This window comes from Chenopodium quinoa, unplaced genomic scaffold (genome assembly GCF_001683475.1).
Source record: "Chenopodium quinoa cultivar QQ74 unplaced genomic scaffold, ASM168347v1, whole genome shotgun sequence".
NCBI classification, from domain to species: domain Eukaryota; kingdom Viridiplantae; phylum Streptophyta; class Magnoliopsida; order Caryophyllales; family Amaranthaceae; genus Chenopodium; species Chenopodium quinoa.
Window position 1 is genome coordinate 532,915 of NW_018744348.1, and position 25,575 is coordinate 558,489.

Below are 25,575 nucleotides of genomic sequence, written 5' to 3' on the forward strand. Positions count from 1 at the left end.
CTTATTACGTAGATTTCTTGTAAACATACACTTAAATTAAAATAGCATAACCAAGTGGTGTAATTTGTGTATTACGCTCACGTATGTTAGGTAATAGATAGGAAGATAGAGTTCCCTCTTTTTGCTATCGTTTATTTACTGCTGCCACTCTAGACCATGCAACCCCTTCTGTTTCTGAGAGAGAAATAAATTCAATGCCCTGCTCGTTAAGTTAGGGAAAATAATTGTATAGCATGTCTTGAACTCTTGATCTACACTTGCGCACCCACGGGTGGTGCAAAGTTATAAACAAGGTTAACATTATAGAATGTCAACTAACTTAATTAGTACGTATAATTTTAAAAGTAATACCTTATGCTGATGAAAATCAATATTATTCTCGTTAACATCAATTACCTTTGGAGTATTGATCCCAATAATCTATGGCCTATGGGATGTGAAAAATGTCCTCTCTTTTTTTTTTACTCGTATAAGTTTACATCTTATTTTCTCGATAGTTTTTATTGGATAAAGTTTATACTGGAGCCTCCATTTAAATTTCATTAGTAATGGTCAAGGCTAATCCATACTTCATATGTGGCATTGTCTTAATTTTATTAATTAAAATTTTTATAGGTGGTGATACCTAAACTAAAATTAAACTCTGAAACCTCATGTAAATTTTACCCCTAAAAATTGGACTTTTCTAGCCAATTTGATTTTTTTTTTTTTGTGTGTGTGTGTGGTGTCAGTGTGTGATTAATTAAGGAGAATCCCTAATCAGAGCTCAAACGGATGATACATGACCGGAATCCCTACCTCTAGGCCCCAAAACACCCTCACTTGGCAAGATTATTCCAAGCCCTACCCTTAGCCGGTGCAGATTGTGCAACTGCACAGTACTTAAATTTTGTTTGAGGCCTCAAATAAGCAACATGTTATATACTACGTACAATTTGTTGAGCAAAGTTAGAATATGAGGTGCTTTGGTTCAGTGGTGTAGTGAAGTTCTTAAGTCAATGGGGGTTGCTTTAAAATTCTCACAAAACAGACTTTTTTTTTTTTAATTTTGTTTTTAAAATTTATGTGTATATTTAAATTAAATCGGAACACTTAAATAAAAAGTAAAGGAGTAATACCGCAGGATTTGAACCCTAAACCTTTACAATATGAGATAAGAACCTTACTAACACTTTATTTATTTTTATTTGGTAATCCTATCTTGGAAGATGGAATGATCAATATTAGAAATTTAGAATGTTAAGTAAGAATATATAAGTATTGAGGTTAATTACAATTGGGCTTGGGCAACCCACTCATGAGCAACTCAATCCACATCTACTTCATCAAAACTTAATTAGACAATCCAATCATATTAATGGGTTCAAACTTCAAAGTCAATTCAAGTGTTAAGCAAATTGTCGAATGTGATGTCTTTGGTTGGCACAACATTCCCTTTAAAGATTGATCCAGTTTTATCAAGGTGTCCATTTTCCAGCTTCCACTCTATACTTGGATGCACTCTCAATATTTGTTTTTACCCGTTTGCTTATTGTAATTTTTTTTTTAGTCTTGGTACCTAATCATTTTTTTTTTTTAATATAACACAATGTATAATCTTACATATATAATAACCAATAGTATTTTAGGTCCGTAATCGTCTCAACATTATTTATAAGAGTTTAGTCATACTTTAAAACATTAGGGTTAGGGATAACTGTCTTACGATCACATTGATAAAATATAAAATCAATCTTGAGGTTGACCATCTGTTCATGGGCAATTGGGCGCAAATCTCATTACCCTTTGTTACAAAAATATTTAGCGATAAGTATAAAAAAATCATGTTGTACCCACACTTCAAACCTAAAGCATGAATATCATAAAAAGGATTGTGATAGAATATAATCAATCACACATCATTCATCGCACCCAACATTAAACTAGATTGTATGACTCAAGAATCAAACCTCCCGAGTACTTGAATTGACCAGAATCCGACTCAACGACCCGACTGTCACCCCTTACGAGTATCGCTTAGCCAAATAGCCAATTAACCATAGTCAATTGACTCAATTGCCAATTCCAAATTGCTCTTCCACTCCCCTCCACCCCTTCCTTCCAAAACCCCTTCTTCTTTTCCCAAACTCCCTTGCTGTCTTCCACACTCCTCCTCGCGCTCTCTTTCTCTCTCCTCCTCCCAGCAGAGCAGCACAACCCCATAAAAATGGTGGAAACAGCCGACTTACAAACTGAGCACACAACCCCACCACCAGAAACGACGGCGGAAAACACCCAACCGGCGCCAAATTCAGAAGCCGCCACCACAACCACACCTAAGTGGCCCGGTTGGCCCGGAGACAATGTCTTCCGCCTCATTATTCCTGCCCCTCAAGTTGGGGGTGTAATTGGGCGAAAAGGGGAATTTGTAAAGAAGATGTGTGATGAAACTCGAGCTCGGATTCGGATTCTTGAAGCCCCTGTTGGTACTGCCGATCGTGTGGTTAGTTACCCTTTTCGTTGAATTTAATTTGGAACTGTTTTTCTTGGTTTAATTCAATTTGGTTTTTAATTAGGGTTTTGTAGCTTTCATTTATTTGTGGGTATTGTGAATTAGGTATTGATTGTTATGATGAGTATGACTTTGTAGAATTGAGCTTTTAGAGGAAAAGATGGAATCTTGTAAGGTTTTGGTTGATGGGTTTTACTGGGTTTTGTTGTTTGGTTGAAGTGTTGGTGTAGTTTGATGTGATCGTTTTGGGTGAGGTAATGTTGGTTCAATTTAGGGTTTTGTTCATTGGGCTGAATGGTTTTCGATGCCGGGGAGGTATTTGACTGAGAAAGTGAGTTCTTTGGAGGTTAAGCTGTTGGTTTTCTCTAAGTACAGTAGTTTTGGAACTGGCAAATTTGGTTGCTTTTGCTGTGGAACTGGTATTTGAGTTAGGGCTATGTGTCTGTAGGTATGAAGGATATTGTGGTGTTGAAATTGGATAGAAATGTGTGTGGAAAAGAGAGCTTTGATGGTTAAAAGTTTGGTTCTTGGGGTATAACATATTAGCATTGATTATTTTTGGTTGTTTTAGTCAAGGCTGTTTTGTTAACAGGTAGTAATAGATTTGAATTTGATCTTCTTTTGCTGTGAAGAAAATTAGGCTTCAATGGAGAACATCATTTTGAGGTTGGGTTCATGATTACCTAATTTACATTAAGCTCAGATCATAAACATAGTGTGGGTGTGCAATGTTCACCTCCTAGACCGTTCAGCACGATGGAGTTTTATGAGTCACTAGTACTCATTTTGGGACCTATAAATCTGTTTTATAAATTGTACAAACTTGGTACATATTTTCAAACCCCTTGCTTATGAATAAACTATCTATTACTTAAAACTTCTTTGTGGCAGAGGAACATCTTCAAGGGTATATTTCTTTGGAGTGAAATGTATGATTAAAGTTGGTTTTTCCTAAAGATGACCTTAGATGTGCTTTTATAGTTGTATTGAGACAAAACATGTTGTATCTGATGTCATGAACAAACAGTAAGGATGTGGATTGAGAGGGCTGGTGCTCCTTTTTTCCTTTTTGCCTTTTGGGGCCAAGTCGACAGTTCATTAAGTTTGTATCATTAACTGTTGTTGACTTGTAGAGGAGGTCTGCTGCGAGGTTGCTTTTTTGTGAGAAGAGCCTTAACCTTGTTTTGCTTGAAAAATCTTATTGTGCTCCAGTATTTTCTCTTCTAATTTTCTACAGGCCACAAATCATCACTTTCTAGATATCTATATTAATTTTGATTATGGGGTTACAATTTGTGATTTAGCAAGTACAATTGGTAGTGACATGTGCACATGTAGGATGCTTGACTGATATGATTTTGTCCTAGGCTTTTCATGCAAAATGCACCTGATTATTGTTAACTTTTGTCATTTCTTGAGATTGTTTGAAAGATGTGATTTGATAGGGGATTTATTTGGATTATTTTCCTTTCAAAAGATTTTTTTTTTCCAAATTCCTCAACAAATCACTTTCCTAGTTGAGACTTTATCCTGATAGGGAGCCTGGACAATATTAAGCCTTTTTGTGGAGTGTAGAGAGTTATGGTTGTACTGGCCATTATTTTCATACTCAGTAGTCTGTACCATAAGACTGTAATAAGTGAGTTTGGTTTGGTTTGATTGGAAAGAAGTGCTTTATGGGTTATGTGGGTGATTTATAGCTGTTTAACATATGCTGTGAGACAACCAATAACCTTATTGATCATATGTCTGTCAGTGTGGCTGCTTTTAAGTTTTTAAGTTCATCCATTGGGATTTTAGGTTGACAGTGTTTTCATATTTATCATCTCTGAGGACATGTTGCCCTCAATGTTTTATATTTATGCATCATCCTGTCTGATAAGAGTGACTATTGTAAACCCTGAAAATGAAAGAACAAGAAGAGTGAAAGCTATATTACTCATCAGTGTCCAGTTATCAGTTTGGGCTTGGGAAAGGGATGAGCTTTTTCTGTATCCTCTAGTTCAATGGCTGTTGATATTTGTTGCACTCTTCAATACAATAGCTGTTCATAGTGTTCTTTATTTATATGTAGGTTCTGATATCTGGGAAGGAAGAGCCAGATGCTGCTCTGTCTCCAGCAATGGATGCAGCAGTAAGAGTGTTTAAGCGTGTTTCTGGTCTTGGTGAAGGTAACGATAAAGGTTCAGCAGCTGATGCAGCCGCTTTTTGTTCAATAAGGTTATTGGTCGCCTCAACACAAGCCATTAATCTGATTGGAAAGCAGGGATCTACAATTAAAGCAATACAGGAGAGCAGTGGTGGTGTTGTGCGAATTTTGCCCGAAGGTTTGTGTTGCAACTATTCTTTTGCTTTCAATACTTTTTTTTTTTTTTTTTCTTTTTCCCTGTTTGTAAAGTACTCTAGTTCTACTTATCACTTTGCTGTCCCTGCTTATTATTTTGCTTCAGTTAAAGTTCATTTTATAGCTCTATTTTCTTACCTTCCTCAAAAACTTTCGTCTTTGTGTACAAATTTTATCATTTGTGTTTGGGACGTGTCTCATTGAGTCACTGTTGAAGGTATGAGCTTATATGTGGTTGTAGCAAGGATATGGTCTTACAGGGAAGTACACTTCTTATCATTTTATGATAAAAGTTTAATCTTGATTTTGAATCAAGCCAGATTAATCTGATCTATGTTCATGGTGTTCATAAATAAATACTAAGATGGAACTATGGAAGTATGGGTTTGATGATTAACTTCTATATAGAACCTAATTTTCCTTTCAATGAAAAATTTATGGAAAGGGAGATCTTGATGGTTTTAGTTTTCTGATTTATAACAGCAAGAAGGGGATGTAATGGAATTGTTGGACTAGAGGTGCTGTTTTAGGTTGTTTTGATGTTGCAAAGATGTATTATTATATTCAAGGCTTGGAAAGTAGTTTTGATTGATGCAAGACTGTAAGGTCAAACTTATTCCTCATGACTTAAATCATTGTATTTACATATTGAAAAAAATGGAAGCCTTATTCATCTCAAGATACGGATACGTTAGAGCTGGAATGACAGGAACTACCGGAGAGAAAAGGAGATTGATTACCTATTTACTTCATACGCCATCAAATGTTCGGGTTTGAGTAGTGAACCCTAGTTCTGGTAATTGAAGTTGAAATATATGATTATCTTTTTCAGATTTTGGGCCTTTTGCTCATGAGTTTGGGCCGAGAGAGAGAGTGGGGGGGGGGGGAGGGGGAGAGAGAGATAGAGAATCACATGCTGGTTATATGTTATAATTTCCCTTTAATATAAATAACCAAAGTATTTGACTCTTAAACTTTATATTTGGGTATCTTAATAGAGAATTGAGACAATTTGTATGAAAAATTTATAATTGCCATCATGCCTGTGTCCAAAGTTAAGATGGTGCCCTTGTAGTCGAAATTGTCAGAATTATCGTGTCGGACATTTAGATCTGTACCCGTGTGTATGTAACATAGTGGATGAAAATAAATTGTTTCAGTATTTGTTTGCTGTGTCACTCAAGTGACTCAACTACCACTAGTATATGAACTTCAGCCCAATAGTGCTTAGGACAAACTATTGGTTCCAATGGTTAAGGTGCCGCTGAATTCTGTATGATTAGCTGGGAGAACATTCTCTGCAACAGGTGCCCTGTGCTGGGTTGATTCATGCATTTGTAAACACAATTTTGTCATCTTGAAGTGTTGCTTCACAAAAATTCAGTAGAATCTTGTTCTATCCCTTTTGTTATATAGTTCATTGTAATTTAACATAAGATATTATTGTTCCATCTTCTGTTTTGCATAAACTCTACTGGATATATTCTTGTCTAGGTGAACTTCCGTCATATGCAGCTTCTGATGAAAGGATTATTGAAATACACGGGGAAGCTCTCAAAGTTCAAAAAACATTTGAAGCAGTCCTTGGTCACCTGAGGAAGTTTTTGCATGATCACAGTGTTGTGGCTGTGTTTGAGCAAACTGTAAGAAGTTGTATTTTTGAAATTTAGCATTGTCTTCTTTCATTCGGCATTTGTTGTGACTTATATGCTGTTTCTGCAGTACAAAGGGACAATATCGCAAGATAGGACAGCTGATGCTTTGGAAGATAAATCCCAATCTTTGGTTCAGGCTACCACATCTCAGTCATTAATTGCTGATCATTCTCTGTCATTGAAGCGGGAAAGCTATTATGACCGTGAAGCTGAACTTGATATGAAATTCCCTCGTTCTGCGGTGTCACTGTATGGATCAGATCCAGCGCTCAGTTCTCTTCATTCTATGGGACTTTCTCGTGCTGCTGCTCCTATAATTACTCAGGTATAAACGATTATTTCGTTGTACATATGTTGGGGATAGGGATGTTAGGTGACATGCACCTTGCAAGAAGTCAATTATTATGTAATGTCAATTTGATGGCTTTAATACTGATATATACGAATTATATTTTATATTTGTCTTGCCTAAAGGGCAGGTGGTGTCGGGGAGGAAAATTATGAACTATTGAAACTGCAAAGAGTTTGTTATGAATCAGTGAATTACATAGTGAGCAGCAATTACCTGGACAAATTTCAGATAAATTTTATGTAATGAGAAAAAATTGTCTTATCAACTGCTGAGATTATTAAGGTAGGAAGTATACCTACTAGGATACTGCGAGTAGTACCATTACCTTTTTTTTTTCCTCAACTACCATCACCATCCTTCAAATTTACACCAGCTGCCACTACCTTTTCCTTAATTGTCGCTACCGCTACCAACCTTCCTCCCGTCATCGCCACCACTCCCCTCCACAATTCTCTCTCTTTTTCGCTTTTTCTCTTAGATCTGGTTCGTAGGTAGCTTATGGTGGTGATTGGGTGACATTAGGGATGATTTTTGGGTAGCTGGGTGATTTGTGGAATCTTGTGGTTGGTTTTCGGGGTAAGTGGGTGGTATTCGAGGTGGTGGGAGGGTGGCTTTTGGATGGGCATTGAGGCTGTTTTCTGTGATGACTTCTGAGGAGGGTTGATGTGGCAATGGGGTGGTGTGATGTTGGTTGGGGACATGGGGTCAGGCGTTGGTGAGAAGTGATGGAATAGTCAATGCTGGTCAAAGATGGTTTGGTGTAGAGGAATTTAGGGGTATGGCTGATTCCTTATGGAAGGCAGGGAATCATGTTAGAAGGAAGTGGGGGAAACAGCGGGGTGAAGGGAATGATTAAAAAGGCTTAGCAAACAACAATTTAGGTAATTAAGGCTGTCTTGCTAATCTTTTCCTTGAATACCCCAAACCAAAAGCCCCCTTGAGAGTTTTGGGGTTCTCCTCTTCACTTCAGAGGGAAGCGAAAATTAAAAAGGTTTTTTGGATTAGTCAAAGAGACTGAACTCAAATGTTCTCCTACTATTCTATGATTGAGGATTCTGGCTATAATAGTATTCAAAAAGCAAACAATCCCTCCTACTAAAATTGAGGGGGACTAGGGGATACCGAAATCTACTAATTACTTTTACAGTCACCCATCTTCTAAAGCATCTGCTCAAGGATAAACTTTTTACTTTTCTGCAATACAACCAAAAAAAACCTCTGTTTCTCCTACCCTTGATCCTCAGATCATTGAACATCACACTCTACTGTTGATTTTACCCATGACTTTACCTGCTGATCAACGAGCCAAAATATTGCAATCTCAGAGGCTCACCCTTCTTTTTCCATCAAAGAAAAGAATCCTAATAGGTCTGTCAAATCTGTACTTGCAAGTTGCAACACGTCATTGTTTTAGTGTTAACTATATAATGGTTTGACCATTCGAAACCACAATCCAATGAAAAGTTATTTTTATCCTATCTAGGACTTTTGCTTGCCAATTACTTTTTTCTTTGGAGAAATGATATCACATAATATATTTAAGAAATAATGATGTTTGAGATGCTAATTAAACCTGTTAATCAAGAGCACAAAAGAAAGAAAATAGCAAGAATCCAGTAGATATAGAATATAGTGAGAATGAATAATATGAAGTGACTTTAAATGAAATCGTTTTAGCTATTATGGGTTAAGTGCTGAGTGCTGACCATGCCTAACACGTTATCGATCAAAATTTAGTTGAGATTGAAGTTTTCATCTGTGATGCGTATCAAAATTTAGTTGAGAAATTTATTTGCAAGCATAGCGCATTTGCTGATACATTATTATTCTAGAGAATTTCCTGATTAATTGTGCTGTTTTGTGAGGCCGTGTGGGACTGTTGTGGGGGGGGGGGGGGTATAGAGCAGGCTTCGCTTGGGATTCCTGCTGCCAGTATTGTTTGTCCTTTTCTAGGATTTGTTTCTTGATGACTTAAGTCATTTTATGGTGATGTTTGCAATTTTAGTAGTTTTCTAAATTTTGTCACGTGTCTAAGATACATGAAGAGGCTGTTGTGCATATTTTTAGTTTTTCCATAAAGAAAATTTGAGTTTTTGTTGTCTTTGGAAGAACCCTATACTTTTAGCCCAGTAGCTCTACTCTTAAAATGCTATTTGTTTGTGCAGCATATTAGAGCAACTCCAATGGCAAGCTAATTGTCAAATTAGCTGGCCATGCCACCTAAGATTGCAAAGCTATTATTCCTTCTAGCTAATTCATACCACAATGGTTAGGCTAATTAACATTTAGATTTTTTAGCTTTATTTTTTAAATAATTAGTATATTATTAGAGATAATTAATTTCTAAGCTAACTAGCTTAGGTAAGCTAATTTGCTTGGCATTAGCTTGACCAAGCTAATTATTAAATATACTCCAATGGTTGGGCTATTAGCTTGAAAATTATTAAAATTGCAAGCTAGTCCCTAAAAGCAACCATTGGAGTTGCTCTTATAATCTTAATATGACTTGTGAAGGTTTGGGATAGAGTAAGTCAGGATGTTCTGTCTGTGTACTAGATTGAGTTTCATGTGTTAGCCTCTTAAATTTGTGCTGGCCAGCGGCTACTTGTGTATCTTGTTTTATTGAATATGAGTGTGTGGATGAGAGTTGTGTGAGATCATAATTTTTTGTCTGTGGAAAGAGATTAATTATAGTTATTGTGGGGTAGTTTCCGAATTAGAAGTGAAAAAGTTAATTTGGGGCAAGTAAAAAAGTTAATTTGGGGCAAATGAAGAAGGGATGTTAAGATATGGTATGTTTTGCTTCCCAGCAACATCATAGTTGCAATTGAGATATTCAACAATCCTACATATTATATTTTGCATTAAGGACACTGTGTTCTATTTTTTTTAACTCTGTATATGCAATTAATTCCATTCTTTTGACTGATTGCTCTAATCAGGTTACACAAACAATGCAAGTACCACTTTCTTACGCTGAAGACATCATTGGAATTGCTGGAAGAAATATTGCCTACATTCGTCGTGCCAGTGGTGCAGCTCTTACTGTCCAAGAAAGTCATGGTCGAGGTGATGAGATCACTGTAGAAATTAAGGGCACTGCAACGCAGGTCCAAACTGCTCAACAGCTTATCCAGGTTTTTGCCTTCGTTTACTTCTTGTTTTTCTGCATCTACTTGCGACTTTTGCAATATGTTTTTTTCATTCTAATCAAAAAGTTTGTGTTCAATCTTTAGATACTGATTTAAGACCCTTTGGTATTTCAAATAATGATGAAAAGTTTTGGACATCATAGCACGACTTGACTTGACCAAAGCTAGTAAGACAATGTTGAACCAAACATGACCTGAACCCGGCCTGATTTGTTCCATTTGTCATAATGTGTAATCATAGTACATTTTATAACCACTAGTATTCAATATTTTCTTTTTTCATCCATAGCCTATGTCTACTTGTGTATCATGTTTAATAAGGGGTTTTTTTTTTCTCATCTATAAACTGGACCTGGAGTTTATTACGGTTTTTGTAAAACTTAATGACAACTATATGTCTTTATGGTAATGTCAATGATGATGAATTGGTGATAATTTAAATGTTCTTCTAGTTTACCTCAGAATGAGTAAAATTATTGATATGTCCTAACGTTTGCAGGATTCGATTAATGGGCAAAAGGTAGCCCCTGCTAGCATGTACGGAAAAAGTGATTTGGGCTTGGGTGCTGCATATTCACATCTTCCAGAAAGCACGTATCACCCTTCATCATTGTCGTCTTTATCATCCTATACAAGTCAAGGTCTTGGAGGAGGTTATTCTTCTGGCTTGGGAGGCTACAGCAACTACAGGTTTTGAGGTGTCTTGTAGTAACCACTGCAGTACCAGATCCGCCTTCACTTTGTATCTTTTAACTTTCTTGTTTGATACTTGTATTGTTTACTACTAGATGAACTTTATAGGAAATTTTTAAGTTGATAACCTTCTAATCTTGTCAAATGCAAAAGACAGAAGGTTGTGCTGTACGATATTTCCATTAATCTCGTGCCTTTCTGTTATTTGTTTATTTTTGCGTGCGAACTGAGAATTGCTGGGTTATATCTCTCTTCGGACAATAGAGCCTTAAATATGTGAGAACCTTCTGCCTATTATAATTTTATTCATGCATTATTTGCATACAACTGCTTGTGAACGCAGAGAGAACTCCAGCGTATCAGTATCCTTATTATCTGACCTGAAAATTACCGGGGTTCCCATGGATATTCAACTCAATTGTACACAGACTGATACAGTGATACTAGTGACCACTGATGTAAACAGGCGAAGACAGGATTCGAATCTGTAATCCTCAGGGCAAGACTCACTTTACGAGTCCGTCCAGCTGCTCTTGCTGAAATCATTACTCTTCATTCTCCCATGCTCCAGCCCCGATTAGGCGGAATTAGTGGTTTACAGCAAAATTGGAAGATTCAACCATTGATGTATAAATGTATTTTTAGACTTGCATATAAATAATTTTTGGATCAGCTCATTTTCTAAGAAAAATAAGCTAATTTGAAATCAATTATCGTAAGAGAAAGCTAGCAAGGGCTGCCAATTGGAGAAAGCTAGGGTTCCAAATTGAAAAGAGAATACTATTACCAAGTTTGACTTCGTTGATCATTCTTAAATTAACTGATTTTCGCATGTCTATCATATACATGAGAATTAGTTATACTAAACAAAAATTTTTGGTATCTAGTACATATATTATAGAACATTACTTCAATTGGTTCACCAAAAAAAAAAAAAAAAAAAGTAACCTTTAGGTGTGTGTAAGAAGACACGACGAGCAATAGGTATGATTTAAATCTCTCACCTAGTTTCCTAATTCTAATTCTTTCATCTTTATTTTTCTTTAATAGGTTACTTTGGCATCAGTTTATCTTGTAAAGTGTTTGTTTCTCGGCCCGCCAGCTCTGTAATCTCTTCGAGAAGGGCCAGCTTTTTGGCCACCCTGTTTCCCAGTGTTTCCAAACTTAAGGGGCACTATAGGTTTAAGGTACGAAAACCCTGGAAAGTGACGTTTATCCTTGGGTAGCCGTCTTAGCTCCGGTAACCAATAGGCTACATACTCGCCTTCAGGATCGTATACCTGTGCCTGAAAATCAAATTCAAGCAAGTTCCCTTAGAATGTCAGCAATGCTTTAGTTGGCATGATATATTCTTGTGTTCTTTTGCTACCGTAACCTATAAAATACAGTATTGTGTTAAGTACATTTCTAGATTATTCTGTTCTGCAGTTCTGCTTGCTGAGACCATGAACTGGGATTGTTTCAAGATTATTATGCTACAGCCCTATAAAGGTTAAGATTGATCGTGTGTTAAGTCGAAAAAGCACCCTTTATACGAAGTACTTGTTATTTTGTATAGAGGGTTGAAATTTGAAGGTTATACCTGTTTGGGAATGCTGAAATATCTATCTTCCCTGGGATCATTTCCAACACCTGCACACACAGCATCGCACAGAGACTCAGTAAACTAAAATTTACGACGCATGGATATTAAGAAGTGGACATAGCACAGATAGATGAATAAGCTGGTGGCCTGGAGCACCATCTATCAGAATGGCTTAATCTTTTTAAAATTCACTATGTACTACATCCCCCTTTGTTAGCAAATCAGAATCAATTTCAGATCGATGTGTTTACAGTATAACATATCCGGATGAACTTGTACTCCATATTATTAGATTAAAGTGAACAGTTTTGAGCAGAAGAACACGAATGACATGCAAAATAAAATTCCCTAGATATTGAATGTGAGGCAAAACTAACATCAAAGCATTGTAACAATGACCATAAGATGAACATTGAAGATTGAGCCGTGGCTAGCAACCATGGACAAGTAGACAACTAGTGAATACATATGATTTCGTGTTTGTGTGCTCAAGAGAGAGATAGGAAAGAACCTGCTCCATATGTCCAATTTCCGTAATTAGAACAAGGATCATAATCCAAGAGACACGTCTCAAACCATTCTGCCCCCATACGCCAGTCAATACCCATATCCCTCACAAGAAAAGAGCAAACAATCTAACAACAAAATTCCAATGCCTCAATTAGGTTATATACACGTTAAAAATCAATAAAAATTTCAATATCTTCACAAATGGCAACAAGCTTGATGAGAAGTCGGAATTTACCTGTCTACCCCTGTTAGACATGAAGCCAGTAGTTGCTAATTCTTTCATATTTGCATCTATTAGTGGGTACCTGAAAAAATGTTGTTTATAATAGATGTGAAATGTTTGACCAGAATGCCTGACCACCGTGCATCTAAAAGCATAAATGAATCAACAGCTCATAAGGCCTGTTTTGTTCATGAATTATACGCCACAATTCAAGAAAGCGAGAGACAATGTGCCACACATTCAAGACCAGGCTCAAAAAAGAGGTGCAACTGGTGTGTTTGTATACAATAGGCTTAATCGCCCCAAATTCATAGTGTCACCCCAATTTACATAAAACCAAGCTTCAAAAAGGTGTAACTTTCATTTGATTTGAAGTTACATTTACAAAATTGCAAGTGTCTAAGCCCATTATTTTACTCTTGACCTACTAGAAAATAAAAGGTAGAATTTGAAAATGCGATATCTGAATTGATATAAAAGCAACTTGAATGAAAAATGTATACCCAGTTTTGCCGTCTCTCCATGATTCAAACAATGCAGTATCCTGGCTCCATTTGTTATCTAAATGCCTAGGACCACCTAAAGGATAGACAAGGAAATAAATTAAGAATGGTTACATAACTATCAACCAGACCACGGTTTTCAGGACTTAGGAGTGAAAATGAAGAGTCTAAATGTTCCATGCATTTAATTGAGAGCAAGAAATTTAGATATTACCCAAATGGAAAATAGAATTTCCGTATTTGATTGATATAAATCTGAAGTAATCTCTCCATATCAATTCAAATAACACCCTGAAATTATATTGAACAGTTTAGAAACAAATTTCTCGTTGGACAAGCTGTTAATATGAGTATATAACTAATAAATGAAACTATTACCAGTATGTTGAATCATTAGCTACCCTCTCCCTTTCATACCTCTTGACCTATAAAAGTATAAACATAAAGTCATTCTCCATGTGTTATAATTTTTTTCCATGGTTTGAAGAGACTGAATATTTAGATAAAGAAAAGGTTCAATACTCAACCTCCTCGTATATGAGGCGTGGAGACAAACTTCCACTAGCCAACCATGGAGAAAATTTCGTTGAGTATTCAGATCCAATCATTCCATTCCGTGTCTCCTTGTATGTTTTCAACAGATCCTAAACATTTTATCATAACGTGAACAACAATCTTAAAAACAATTGTCATAGTAACATGAGCTGTTAAAACGGCAATGTAGCAACACATGTACAATATGTTTCACATCGTAAGGATGCATCTTATTATGTGCTAGAGGAGATTGACATCACTTGTCAGCTCAAAAATCAAGCAGCTAACCTGTTTCCAGAAGTATTCATGAACTCTGCTCAATGAAGCGCTTTCACCACCAACAAATACTAGACCTTTGTCTACCTGTCACATAACAAGAAACAGGCCATATTCTATCTCTGTCAGGAAAATGAAACAGCAAAAGAAGGGCACTTGTGAATTCGTTGATTCGTGATTTAGTTACACTCAGATACCTCAGTAACATACCTCTTGGTTATGTAACCCTAACTGGTCAATAGAAGGAATGGTACCCCAGTCTTCAATTTTAGGAGGAGGGCCAAGTGATGCAGGAATCTTGATGAAGGCTCTGATTTTGCTCTTGGATTCAATGGACTGTAAATTCCAACATATGTAGTAAAAAAAATTTGTAAAAAAAAGGGATGAACAAGAAATGACTGAACAACTAGTGGAGGGTGTTTGGTGCCAAGTATTAAAAAGACCTTACATACCTTACGGAATTGTGTAGACATCAGGAATGTCTTTCACATTAAAGGGAAGATCATTTTTATGGTACAAAGTAGCTCCCCAAAGAAGTTGCAATTTAGGAGTCTTTGCTCCATTTTGGGCTGTAGATTGGCCTACTGTTGATGGAAGCGATACTTTTTGCAAACCTTTATTTACCCGTACTTCAACATTTAGCTCCTCGCTGCATGTTTCCTTCTGAGCATATATCTGGTACAGCCAAATTGAAATTTATGTTGTTTAAACAATATGGTTAACCAAAAGCAGAGGACAATTATTCTTCTTCAGAATTCAAATTAAGGAATTATCTTAACTGTGTGAGCTCCAAAGGTTTCTGCAAGTGCAGGAAGAATTTCCTCAGGCTTTCCATGTTTAATCAGCAAGTTTAAACCATGCTTCTGTAAGTTCTTCCTCAAATCGGCTAAACATTCTATAAGAAACTGTGCTCTTAATGCTGTCATATTTTTTTTGTGAGCTTGACATCAGATAAAAATCACAAGCTGAATACTTCTTTTGTTTTAATATTTCAAACAGAAAGCATAATAGAAATCCTCCTTTATGTTAACTTTGGAAGAAATAGCATTAGCAGAAAGCAGCTCATAAGCAATTAAGCACACAATAATTTCCAGTTATTCCAGCTTTAGAAAGCTCTAGAAACTTGACTGCATGAAGTATACAATATCATTATCAAATTTCAGCATAAGTACAAAGTTCCAAACTATTCAAGTAGGGCGGATAGACGTAGGAGCAATAAAGAGCACATTTTTTGTTAACATTCATGCCAATATTGCCAACTGTCAAAGCCAATCTTTAATGCTTAGATGAACCCACATCCCCAGAAAGTAGGCCATAAAATAGAAACACAGCCTAAAGCATTGCAACATTGAAGCAAGTTAGGCATCTCCAAGCAAGTTAGGCATCTCCAAGATATACTTGATCAAAGTTAGTTTTATAAACATCACCTTAGTTGAGAGTTCTTGCCTCCAATAATTGCATCTTCCCACACCTGTCCATTAAGGCAATGCTACCTAAAACTCACAATCTTCCTAAGCATCCAAGCCATACCCTTGGGTAAAAAAGTTTATTCAGTCTAGCATCGAGCAAATTTCCTCCAAAAGTACAATAGTAGTTCATAGTTTCATACTCCGAATTTTCCATCCAGCTCATTTCCACATTCAACTATCCTGTCCAAATAATTTTCCAACCCTCAAGAGTCCTAATAGAAACGACCATGTTACCAAAGCCCTTGCACTATTTAGTACCAATCCAAATCTCTCTCAAATTGTTATTGAAACCCCATTGTAAACCTCATGAGATCCAGAGAAGAAGAAGGTAAAAAACACATTATAAGATTGAAAAGTCACTCATCTTATAACATATTCTTTGTAAAGCATCAACTACATTATGATAAAATTTAAACAAGATAGAATTTTTGTATGTGTAGAAAGCCACAAATGCCAGAATTGTAGACAGGATTTGATACCCCAGAAAAATTGCAAACATATAAATACACTAAGATGAAAACACATCCAAAATCCATACAAAAATCAAAAAAGAATAAACACCCACATCACAATATTACAAATTCTCCTCCATTAACACATCAGAAACCCAATAATTTAACTTTTAACAAGAATTATATGAAAGAAGCAATCATACCTCCAGTTTTAGGGAACCCAAAACTATAAGTAGTCCCAAAATGGCGAGGATCAACACAGTAAACAGGCAAAACGACCTCAGAAGAAGCCCAAGCTTTGAACAATGCTTCATTATCCAACACTCTCAAATCATTTCTAAACCATATAATGCAAACCCCTTTACCATTTCTCTTATTTTCAGAAGAAAGATAGTATCTTTGGAAAATTTGCCCTGTAATTTTATCAATGTCATTAGTTTCCAAGGCAGGAACTTTATAAATTACTGATTTTTGGGATGGTTTTGATTGAATATTTTCAGAATTAGAGGCTGAATTCATTGCATAAAATTGTTTTGGAAAGTGATTTTGGGTTAAATTGATGATAATTGAGGTGGGTTTTGATGAATTTGTAAATTTTTGCAAGGATAAAATTGAGAGGGAAGAATTTCTTAATGTGTACATTTTTTAATTTTTCTGTTTTTAGTGTGAGATAGGAGAACAGAGAAAGGTGGAAGAGGAGAAGATGAGAAGTTGACACGTGGAAGTGTTTTTTAGTTATTGATGAATGATGATGTGGAGCTTTTTTGGCCTGTGGAGAGGTAGATTTTGTGATTTTGTTTTTAAGATTTGGATTAGTTGCTTGTAAATTAATGTTGTAAGGGTGATGCTACATTGCTATGTGACAAAATTGTACATACTTTTTGGTTCATAACAGTGTACATTGTTTGATTCATAACCTTTTTACTTGTACTCGGGTATCTATGTTTGACACGGATACGAGTACAAGTATCCGATTTGGCTCTTTTGTGAAAAACTCTTTGATTTTGAACTTAAAATGAAGTGTTTAAGTGTCATACTCATGTTCGAGCGTCAAGGGTCCGACACGGGTACTTGATATGAAATGAAGAGACCGAATAAAATTGTATATAACGCTAATAATTTAATTATTTTCAATTTTAATCATTCATATTAAATCTTTTTAACCAAACTTGCATAATTAGATATAGAATAGGTAAGAAATTTATGATCAAATCATGAAAACCAATGAAATATTTTCATGAAAAAAAACAAAATGAATTTTTAGGGGACTCATTTGGGGAGAGATAAGGGAAATCTCTCAATTGAGTCCCATTTAGAGGTATATATGAAGTAGGGAGCGATGCAACTACGCTACATCTCAACCTTTTTCCCCTTCTATATTTACGGGGAGCAAATAGAACAGGTTCATGAAATAATCCTCAATTATTGCATTTGTAGAGAGCATTGAAGCAAAAACTTGAGTAATTGCTACTTTATACAAAAAAGAAGTGGCATGCATATGAATATATGATACAAATTACTTCTTTTGCTATTATTAGCTTTGAATTAGCTTAACCAGAAGTTATAATTTCGTATCAGTTACAACTGGAATACATGCTTTTTTCTGCAGCTTACTATACGCCATACAATACTATACTGGTTATACCGAACAAAAGGGGATAGGATAGAACAATTTACTAGACCGATTTTGGGTCTTGGTACATGTGAACCATAGTAGTGCTTGCTTCAGTGTAACCCCCATCAATCACGAGATTATGTCCAGTAATGAATTCAGATTCATCAGAAGCGAGGAAAACAGCAGCTGCAGCAATGTCCTGGGTTTTCCCACCCCTTCCTGTCAGTAGACTACAACTTTTAGCACTTATTTTGGAAACTTCCTCCGCATCAATGTCACCAAGGAACCTCCGATAACCGCTAATGAGCATATCGGTAGGAACTCCATGAGGAGAAATGCAGTTCACTCGGATACCATGTCCTCCAAGTTCACATGCTGCACTCTTGATCAGGCTCTGGATTGCACCTTTTGACATTGTGTAGGCATGTGAGGCTAAGCCTCCCATGATTGCTGCTGAGCTAGAGGTACATATGATGGAACCGCCTATTTTACCCTCGATCATGGCACGGGCTGCATGCTTGATCCCATGTACTACACCATACAAGTTAACTGCAACAATGTTTTTTACTTCATCCATGTTGACATTGGTGATGCTCCCATCTGCGCCAGATGTGCCTACAAGAAAATTACGGTAGTGCATGTTTATCGAGTATTTGATGAAGAGAATTTAGCAATATGTAAATCAATCGTGATTAACTGAATTTTACTGATTGCTAAATTTGTAATGCTATATGCTAAACCTAAAATAACTAACTCCAACCTGATTACTTGACAAGAATTACCCAGCTCTAACTCAAATAGTATCTGACCATCAACCTAATTACAACCAGTCCGGCCAGTAAACTAAGATGACTAATATAGATTGAGCTATCCCGTATATGACTAAACCGATCTGAAAAGAACCGAAAACTAATTAATCAAACATGAGTACATGCTCAATTGCTGAAACAGTCTAACCATATTGACTTGAACAGAATGCCTGTTTGTGTGACTATACTTACAAAACCATTTACTTCTTAGCTACAGCTGCTATTTGGTACAAATTACTAAACTAGACCTTAAATAACCAAAAAAATGACCTCCCTTTGAGCAATAATTAAAATATACTTTCAAACTAGAAAGCAGAAAAAACAGATGAAGAAAAGTTTTACATGCTCCAGAATTCCAAGTAATTTGAACATGTTAGCTAGAAACTATTCAATTACGTACCTACCTGCATTATTGAATATAATGTCAAGACGGCCCTTCCATGCCAAAGCTAGCTTCACTGCTGACTCTACATCAGCTTCCTTAGAGACATCACAATGTATGTAGCGGCCTCCTATGGAATCGGCGAGGGCAATGCCTAGCTCATCGAGTACATCAGCCACGACTACATAAGCCCCATTTAAGGCAAAGAATTTTGCTGTAGTGGCTCCTATACCTTTTGCACCCCCTGTTATTATTGCAACTTTACCCTTCAACCTAATATGTATTTTATCATAGAATTTTGTGAGTAATTTCTCATAAAGAGTACATGAAATAAGCAACCAACTACCTTTCAACTAAATAAAAAGGATTTTTTTTAAGATCCAATTCTCCAAACCTCAGTTACCTCACTATAAACTATAAAGGGCATAAAAAGATTACACTGCAAATATGCTACAGTCTTTGTAATGGAAATCTTACACTGAAGGACATGCTACTACAAACCTACAACATTGAAGAATCAAACAAATAGTAAAATGATTTTACATGGTATTGCAAGTTTGGCATAAGATATAAAAAGATACAGTACTAATAGTAACAATTAAAAAAATTAGAAAGGGGGAGCCCTTTTACCTTTGTTCTCCACTGCATTTGGTGTCATTACCCTCCATTTATGGATTGGTATAAATTGATTCAAAGTGGTAATATACTTGTATGTATATAAGATAAGGAATTCCGACAGAAAAGGAAACATGAAAGATTATGTGAAATGTCACAATCTTTAGATGATGGTTTTTTTTACTCCAACACACGTTTCCCACTTTTACAACAACTCCCCTATTCCTATTTTAATCCAAATTTAGAAGGATATTTGTTTGTATTCTATTTCTGTGGGTTATCAAATTCTCAACCAAAACACTCATCACCCATGCACAAGATGATCATTGACAATATAAATTACTGAAATTATACTCTGTTCTGTAGCTCTCTTAGAATTTCCCCTTTTTTTTCTTTTTTCTTTTTTTTTGTTAGAGGTTAGAAGTGTTTTTATTAACAATAACAATTTATCAATTTTTAGGTCACCTCCATTATTTATTTTTCAGACTCCGTATAACTAGAAGGTATTTTGGACAATTCAATACAAGAAAGAGACAATTTTTAAACATCTCAGAGTAGTAATATATAACTTTTCATGAGTATGCAACATTATCTTGGAATAATCATGCATCCGTTTTAAATATTTCAACCTAACATCCTTTCTTAGGAAATCATTATGAATGCTACTATATACTGATACAAAATGGAAAGTGTAACTGATGGGTAGAGCTACAAGGCTCGGACAAAACGGGAAATAGTCCAACTTACATTGTTGAATCAAGAGGATCACCTTCCAAAAAGAATCTCCTAGGATTTCACATAGTTATGTGAGTTCATCACATTGAGTGTCACAGGGTCACAGCAGAAAAATTAACCAGAACACTCAATTACATCAAGCGGTAGGCAGGTAGTCAAGCTTGCGTTTTGAGCATAACACACAACAAACTCTGGCTCATTGTAACGACAGGTTGACAGCAGCAGACACACTCAACTAATGGCACCAAAAGCCACAACAGAAATCAGAACTCTGCAGCAGCATCACGCAACTGATCAAAACAGAAGTAGCTCCTCTCTGTCAGCATTTGACAGACAAAATCTTTCCCAACACTTTTTCGTATCTCATAAAATTGCTCTGCTGATAAATCCAACTCATATGCTTTAGTCCTGTACTCCTATTCTTTCTGGTTGAAGAATAGGCATAATCAAACACCATTAGGATTGGTATTGAGCTCATGCAGCTCCTAGCCCATAATATCCTACCCTTATTTTTCAATAACCCTCAAAACCATGTCAGCATGGATGTTATCAACATCATTCTTAGCCTTAAAATCAAATAAGAATGATTTCATCTTTTAGTTAAGGCAGCAATCAGATTGTTATTTGCAATTTCATTACAATATTTTCTCCTCTGAAACATTTCTTTCTTGGGGGATATTCTACACAGCATGAAGATCACTTGGGTAACACAAAGGTATCTCAACAGAATGAAGTAGACAGTCCAAGAGCATGTCCCCTTGATGGGGGATAAACACTACCCAACTTCTTAATCATCTCATCAAGGTTCTGCAGTTTGTCTAATTCACCTGCTTCCCGCAAAAACCTCTCTAACATGTGGAAAACTGGTTTTCCCATATGCCTTCCTCTGTTTAACATCTGTTTGGCACAATCAAAAGCTTCTTGAACCCGCCCGTGCGAACATAAACTTGTCACCAAAAGAGCCAATGCATGGTCATGAGGACAAGAACCCTTTTCCATCAAGTAATTCCACAAATTTAAGCCTAAATCTAGATGGTGATTTCCACAGAAGAATTTCATAAGCATCACTACAGTACGGGTCTCAGGAATAAAGTTTAACAATACCATTTTTTCGTAGAGACCTCTAACAGCCTCGATGCCATTTGACTTCATTAAGCCATGGAACAAGGTATGATACGTTATGCCATCAGGAGCAATTTGCTTCTCTTCCATTTCATTCATCAAGTTAATGGCATATTCCACCTGTTTACATTTCACAAGAACACTAATCATTGCATTATAAGCCCCAACATCAGGGTATAACTTTCTTGTAGGTAGTTCATTGAACAACTCCCATGCCCGAGTCACATTTTTAGCAACACCTGCCCCATGAATCAAAGTAGTGACTGTTTCTAAAGTTGGAGAGCAATTTGTACGTTCCATATCTTGAAAAAGTCTCAATCCATCATCAAAGCAACATCTCTTGCAGTAAGCATCAATTCGGATATTATATGTGATGTTATTAGGCTTGAAACCTCTTTTCACCATCTCATGGTAGAATAATTCAACTGAAGTTATATCGCCAGATTCCTTGAAACCCAAAAGCAAAATGTTCATGGTCTTAGTGTTTGACGGGAATCGTGAATACATTTTACTAAACACAGATTTTGCTTCCTTCATCTGTCTTTGGGAGCAAAATACACGAAGCAACACATTGAATTCGTCAATTCCAAATTCTCTTCCAACAAATATGTTTTTTTCCATTCTCTCAAATGCACCAAGTGTGTCTTCATAAGTCTGGAACTTGGCAATTTTAGATAAAACAATACTCATTGACTTGAGTGTCAGCAGGGAAGGATCTATTTTGACAATCTCTTCCATCACTTCCCATGCTTTTTCAAAATATCGCATTCTTGTAAGAATGTGCAGAGTCTTCTCAATTGCATCTGGAGTGGGAGAGAAGTTGGAATAGTGAAGGGTGAACTTGAAGAACTCAAAGGCTTTGACACCATTAGTATTGGCAGAAAAAAGTCTGCCAAGAACATTCTCCACAAATCTAGCTGAAAGGTTGGAAGGTGGAATATGGTGAAGGAGGGTAGGCTGAAGTGGTGCTTCAGGAAATGGATGGTCATTTATTATCTTAGTAACTCTCTCAATTTCTCTGTCACTTTCTGGAAGAAGACAGGCCTGGCTGGTTGACTTAAAAGCAATAGCAAGATATGCAGTGTTCTGGTGACATCTGATCAACTGCCTAACACACATTGGATGGAAGAAAAGAAGCATTCTCTAATATTTCTGAGTTAAGGGCACACATAAATATCCAGACTCTCTCACTTCCATGAGAAGGAAAAAATGCCAGCAACTTCGGTAATCTGATAAGGAAATCATAGAATAGTTATTACGTCGAGAGAAATTTTTTTGAAGCATATGATGGTACTCTAACTCTAATGAGAAAGAAACTTCAATAACATTCTAAAAATAGAAAAAGCCGACTAGCTAAATATCTACAAGACATGAGACTTAGACACATAATTATGCAGAAGACTGAATAATATAGTGTCAAATAATGCTTAAAATGCACAAAAACATAGCAACTCAAGAATTGTCATGTGACATGTAACATATTACATATCAACCCCAGATTTTGAATCCTTCCTAATTGTGCTTTGAAGCTAGAAGTTTTGCTAGATAGAGGATCAGAGGCCACCACAAGACTCCAGTGATTTTTGTTCAATATTCAATTTTGGTTCAATATTATCACATCCACAAGCTTTTAGCTGATACTAACTAAAATTAGCTATACTATCATATCATTTTCCCAAAGAATACAAGGGATGAAGCAAGCTGATTGCTCACTAATCCACATTACTACTCCTAGACAAAAAATTATTTACAGGCTATATGTCACTCTACTTACGACAGACATATCCTGCTACTCCAAAATATGATTATAGATGAGCCAAGACATTTACAGTTCTTGCTACCCTACACTAAGTAATTCGTTCGCATAGTTAATTATCAACTCCTTGGCTAAAAAATTAGCGCAAGGGCACGAGCTACGCAAACTGATAACTAATGGAAAGAAGCCCATATTCTACAGGAAAGCTCTAACAACAATGAATATCAGGAATCGCAATACTCGACAACCAATTCCAATGCAATTCATCGCAGCCATTCATTTATTTTTCTCAGGAGTCTTTACAATAACAACAATGCAAGATTTACCTACTAAACACTAGTGGATGAATCACACAATAAGCAGGCAAATCCCTGAGCTAAGGCAAGAAGAGCGGTTCGCCGGGGGTTAGGAGAAAAGGTACAATATCATACTTTCATCTTAACATTGAAGATTTGTAAACAAAACCCAGAACCATATTAGCAACAAATTTTGATTCAATTATCAAATTAGGCTCCAATATTCACATAAAATTCATCTAGCTTAAAAACATCAAAAAAAAAAAAAATCAACCTTTATGAATTATGATATCTCATAACTTCAGTAATTATAAGTAAAAGTTCAATAATCTAAGAAGAACCCTAAATTGAATATACTGACAATGAAATTAACAATAAACACTAGGTTGCGAAATTGATATTCGATTCAAAAAAGGGGTTTACTAAAGAAAACATCTTACCCCAGAAGCTGCTTCAATGGAGAACTCAGAATGAACTTCGATGAAGCAAAGATAATACAGAGCAAATACTGAAGTAGGGTGTAACAATTTCAAGCGAAATTTTTTTGGAATTACTGAATTGAAACGATGGGAACTTCTGTTTCAAAAAAGAAAAATGAACCAAACTTAATTTTAGCTCACCAAGTGGAAGTTAACTAGAAGGCTTGATGGGTTTCGGCTAAGTAGGGTCTCCGTCTTATATCCGGTAATACCGAGCGTCATTGATTTTGCGATTCATGTTTGAATTGTGTGCTTGGGTGTTTAGGGAACGATATGCACCCAACACTCGTTCTAAAACAATGGTTAATAATGTAACATGAGAAGAGCACTTAATAATGTACCAATCCAAAAGATCATGTAGAAGGAATTGGTATCAAAGGATCTTGGTGTTGATTCTCGTTAGTGTCATCAATTTGTCACCCGCCTTTATGACTATGTACACACCAAAAAAAAAGGGAATAAGTGATTATGAGTAATATATTTTGATTATGAGGATCCTAAGTGCTCAAAGTTATGTGGAATACCATTATTCAAAAAAAAAAAAGTTATGTGGAATACCAAATACATAGGTTAGATGGGTACTAATTTTTTTTTTTTTTTTTTTTGGTAAAGACTAAAGAGAATTCTCTTGCAAGTAAGGGGATAAATTGGGAATTCTAGTTGCTTGGGGTGAGAACCAAAGTCCTCTTTCAAAAGATTTAAAGGATGGTCTCTAACCACTAGGCCAACCTTGATTCTCAAATATTCATATAAGATTCATAATTGAATTTTATAATGTGCTTTCGGTATACTTCGTATGAAATAATAAAATACTACTAGCAAGTTTGCTAAAGAAACACGGTAAATAAATATATTAAGGGTTTAATTTCACGATACTTGTCTAAATTGGTCCAAAGGCGAACTAGAATTGACTAATATCAAATTTATATGGGTCTTAAAAATTAGGTCTAGACTCATGCACGTGGGTTGAAGAAATTCCAATTTGGTCTTCAATCCATCAAAAAAGATGAATTCGATATATGGTCCAATGATTTTGATCTAGCTAGATGTTGGACTTGTACATAGCTTGGACATGCCTAAAATTGGATGGTTTTTTTTTTTCTTTTACAAAAGTGAAAATCCAATTATACTTATGAGAGACACTAACCACCCTTACACAAGTAATTATAATATGGGAGGAGTGGTATATAGCTCATGACCTGCTAACAAGTACATATAAGGGGGTTGATCATTTCCTTCATGAGTGCTTGAATTTAGGTCATCAATGCTGGCTCTGTAATTCCTTTGCGGCTTTGCGCTTCTTGGACCTGCAAAAATAATACCTAGGGTGATTCTTAACTTTTTGGACCTTCATTTTTGGCATATGCAACGTTCCATATTTCTTTGGCTTGGACGAAAAAATGAAGGTAGTGGGTGTGAGCATAGGCTGCATTTGATTGATTTCAAAAGGCATGGGATCATCATCAATAGAGCCAACGGATTCTACTCCCACTTGATCATTTATTGGGTTCTCACTAAAATCTCACT

General features: G+C 36.0%; 4 protein-coding genes across 5 annotated transcripts; 1 reads left to right on the forward strand and 3 right to left on the reverse strand.

Annotated features, from left to right (window-relative positions):
- Nucleotides 1–2,056: 2,056 nt before the first annotated feature.
- On the forward strand, nucleotides 2,057–10,909 carry LOC110696295 (RNA-binding KH domain-containing protein PEPPER-like). Its single transcript, XM_021873580.1, has 6 exons — nucleotides 2,057–2,482; nucleotides 4,566–4,818; nucleotides 6,330–6,478; nucleotides 6,558–6,815; nucleotides 9,785–9,979; nucleotides 10,494–10,909. Exons 1-6 carry the CDS (start codon nucleotides 2,207–2,209, stop codon nucleotides 10,689–10,691), a joined length of 1,329 nt encoding a protein of 442 aa, XP_021729272.1. The 5' UTR covers nucleotides 2,057–2,206; the 3' UTR covers nucleotides 10,692–10,909.
- Nucleotides 10,910–11,074: 165 nt separating this feature from the next.
- Nucleotides 11,075–16,823, reverse strand: LOC110696294 (cryptochrome DASH, chloroplastic/mitochondrial-like). Its single transcript, XM_021873578.1, is given in 14 exon segments — nucleotides 11,075–11,973; nucleotides 12,270–12,319; nucleotides 12,784–12,907; nucleotides 13,018–13,087; nucleotides 13,509–13,584; nucleotides 13,723–13,799; nucleotides 13,887–13,933; nucleotides 14,036–14,152; nucleotides 14,331–14,405; nucleotides 14,529–14,654; nucleotides 14,771–14,783; nucleotides 14,785–14,993; nucleotides 15,098–15,237; nucleotides 16,443–16,823. Coding segments are annotated over 14 exon segments (1,659 nt in total). The 5' UTR covers nucleotides 16,759–16,823; the 3' UTR covers nucleotides 11,075–11,754.
- An 859-nt stretch (nucleotides 16,824–17,682) lies between these two features.
- LOC110696297 (short-chain dehydrogenase reductase ATA1-like) lies at nucleotides 17,683–20,533 on the reverse strand. 2 transcript variants are annotated; one of them, XM_021873583.1, is made up of 3 exons: nucleotides 20,408–20,533; nucleotides 19,068–19,318; nucleotides 17,683–18,469 (listed from the first exon to the last, which is right to left on the reverse strand). In XM_021873583.1, coding segments are annotated over exons 1-3 (807 nt in total). In that variant the 5' UTR covers nucleotides 20,410–20,533; the 3' UTR covers nucleotides 17,683–17,915. The 2 variants fall into 2 exon arrangements, with proteins under 2 accessions (XP_021729275.1, XP_021729274.1); XM_021873582.1 differs by lacking the exon at nucleotides 20,408–20,533 and adding an exon at nucleotides 19,676–19,790.
- Nucleotides 20,534–21,091: 558 nt separating this feature from the next.
- LOC110696296 (pentatricopeptide repeat-containing protein At3g61360) lies at nucleotides 21,092–24,456 on the reverse strand. Its single transcript, XM_021873581.1, has 2 exons — nucleotides 24,010–24,456; nucleotides 21,092–22,746 (listed from the first exon to the last, which is right to left on the reverse strand). Exon 2 carries the CDS (start codon nucleotides 22,655–22,657, stop codon nucleotides 21,116–21,118), a length of 1,542 nt encoding a protein of 513 aa, XP_021729273.1. The 5' UTR covers nucleotides 22,658–22,746; nucleotides 24,010–24,456; the 3' UTR covers nucleotides 21,092–21,115.
- Between the last annotated feature and the right edge of the window lie 1,119 nt (nucleotides 24,457–25,575).

Excerpts from the sequence above, each read along its gene's own strand:
- LOC110696296 (XM_021873581.1), bottom strand. The coding sequence starts at position 22,657 with ATGCTTCTTTTCTTCCATCCAATGTGTGTTAGGCAGTTGATCAGATGT.
- LOC110696297 (XM_021873582.1), bottom strand. The coding sequence starts at position 19,713 with ATGGAGGGTAATGACACCAAATGCAGTGGAGAACAAAG. Across the intron at positions 19,319-19,675 it reads AAATGCAGTGGAGAACAAAG|GTTGAAGGGTAAAGTTGCAA; the intron begins GTAAAAGGGCTC and ends AATACATATTAG. Across the intron at positions 18,470-19,067 it reads CATTATATTCAATAATGCAG|GCACATCTGGCGCAGATGGG; the intron begins GTAGGTACGTAA and ends ATTTTCTTGTAG.
- LOC110696295 (XM_021873580.1), top strand. The coding sequence starts at position 2,207 with ATGGTGGAAACAGCCGACTTACAAACTGAGCACACAACCCCACCACCA. Across the intron at positions 2,483-4,565 it reads TTGGTACTGCCGATCGTGTG|GTTCTGATATCTGGGAAGGA; the intron begins GTTAGTTACCCT and ends ATTTATATGTAG. Across the intron at positions 6,479-6,557 it reads TGGCTGTGTTTGAGCAAACT|TACAAAGGGACAATATCGCA; the intron begins GTAAGAAGTTGT and ends CTGTTTCTGCAG.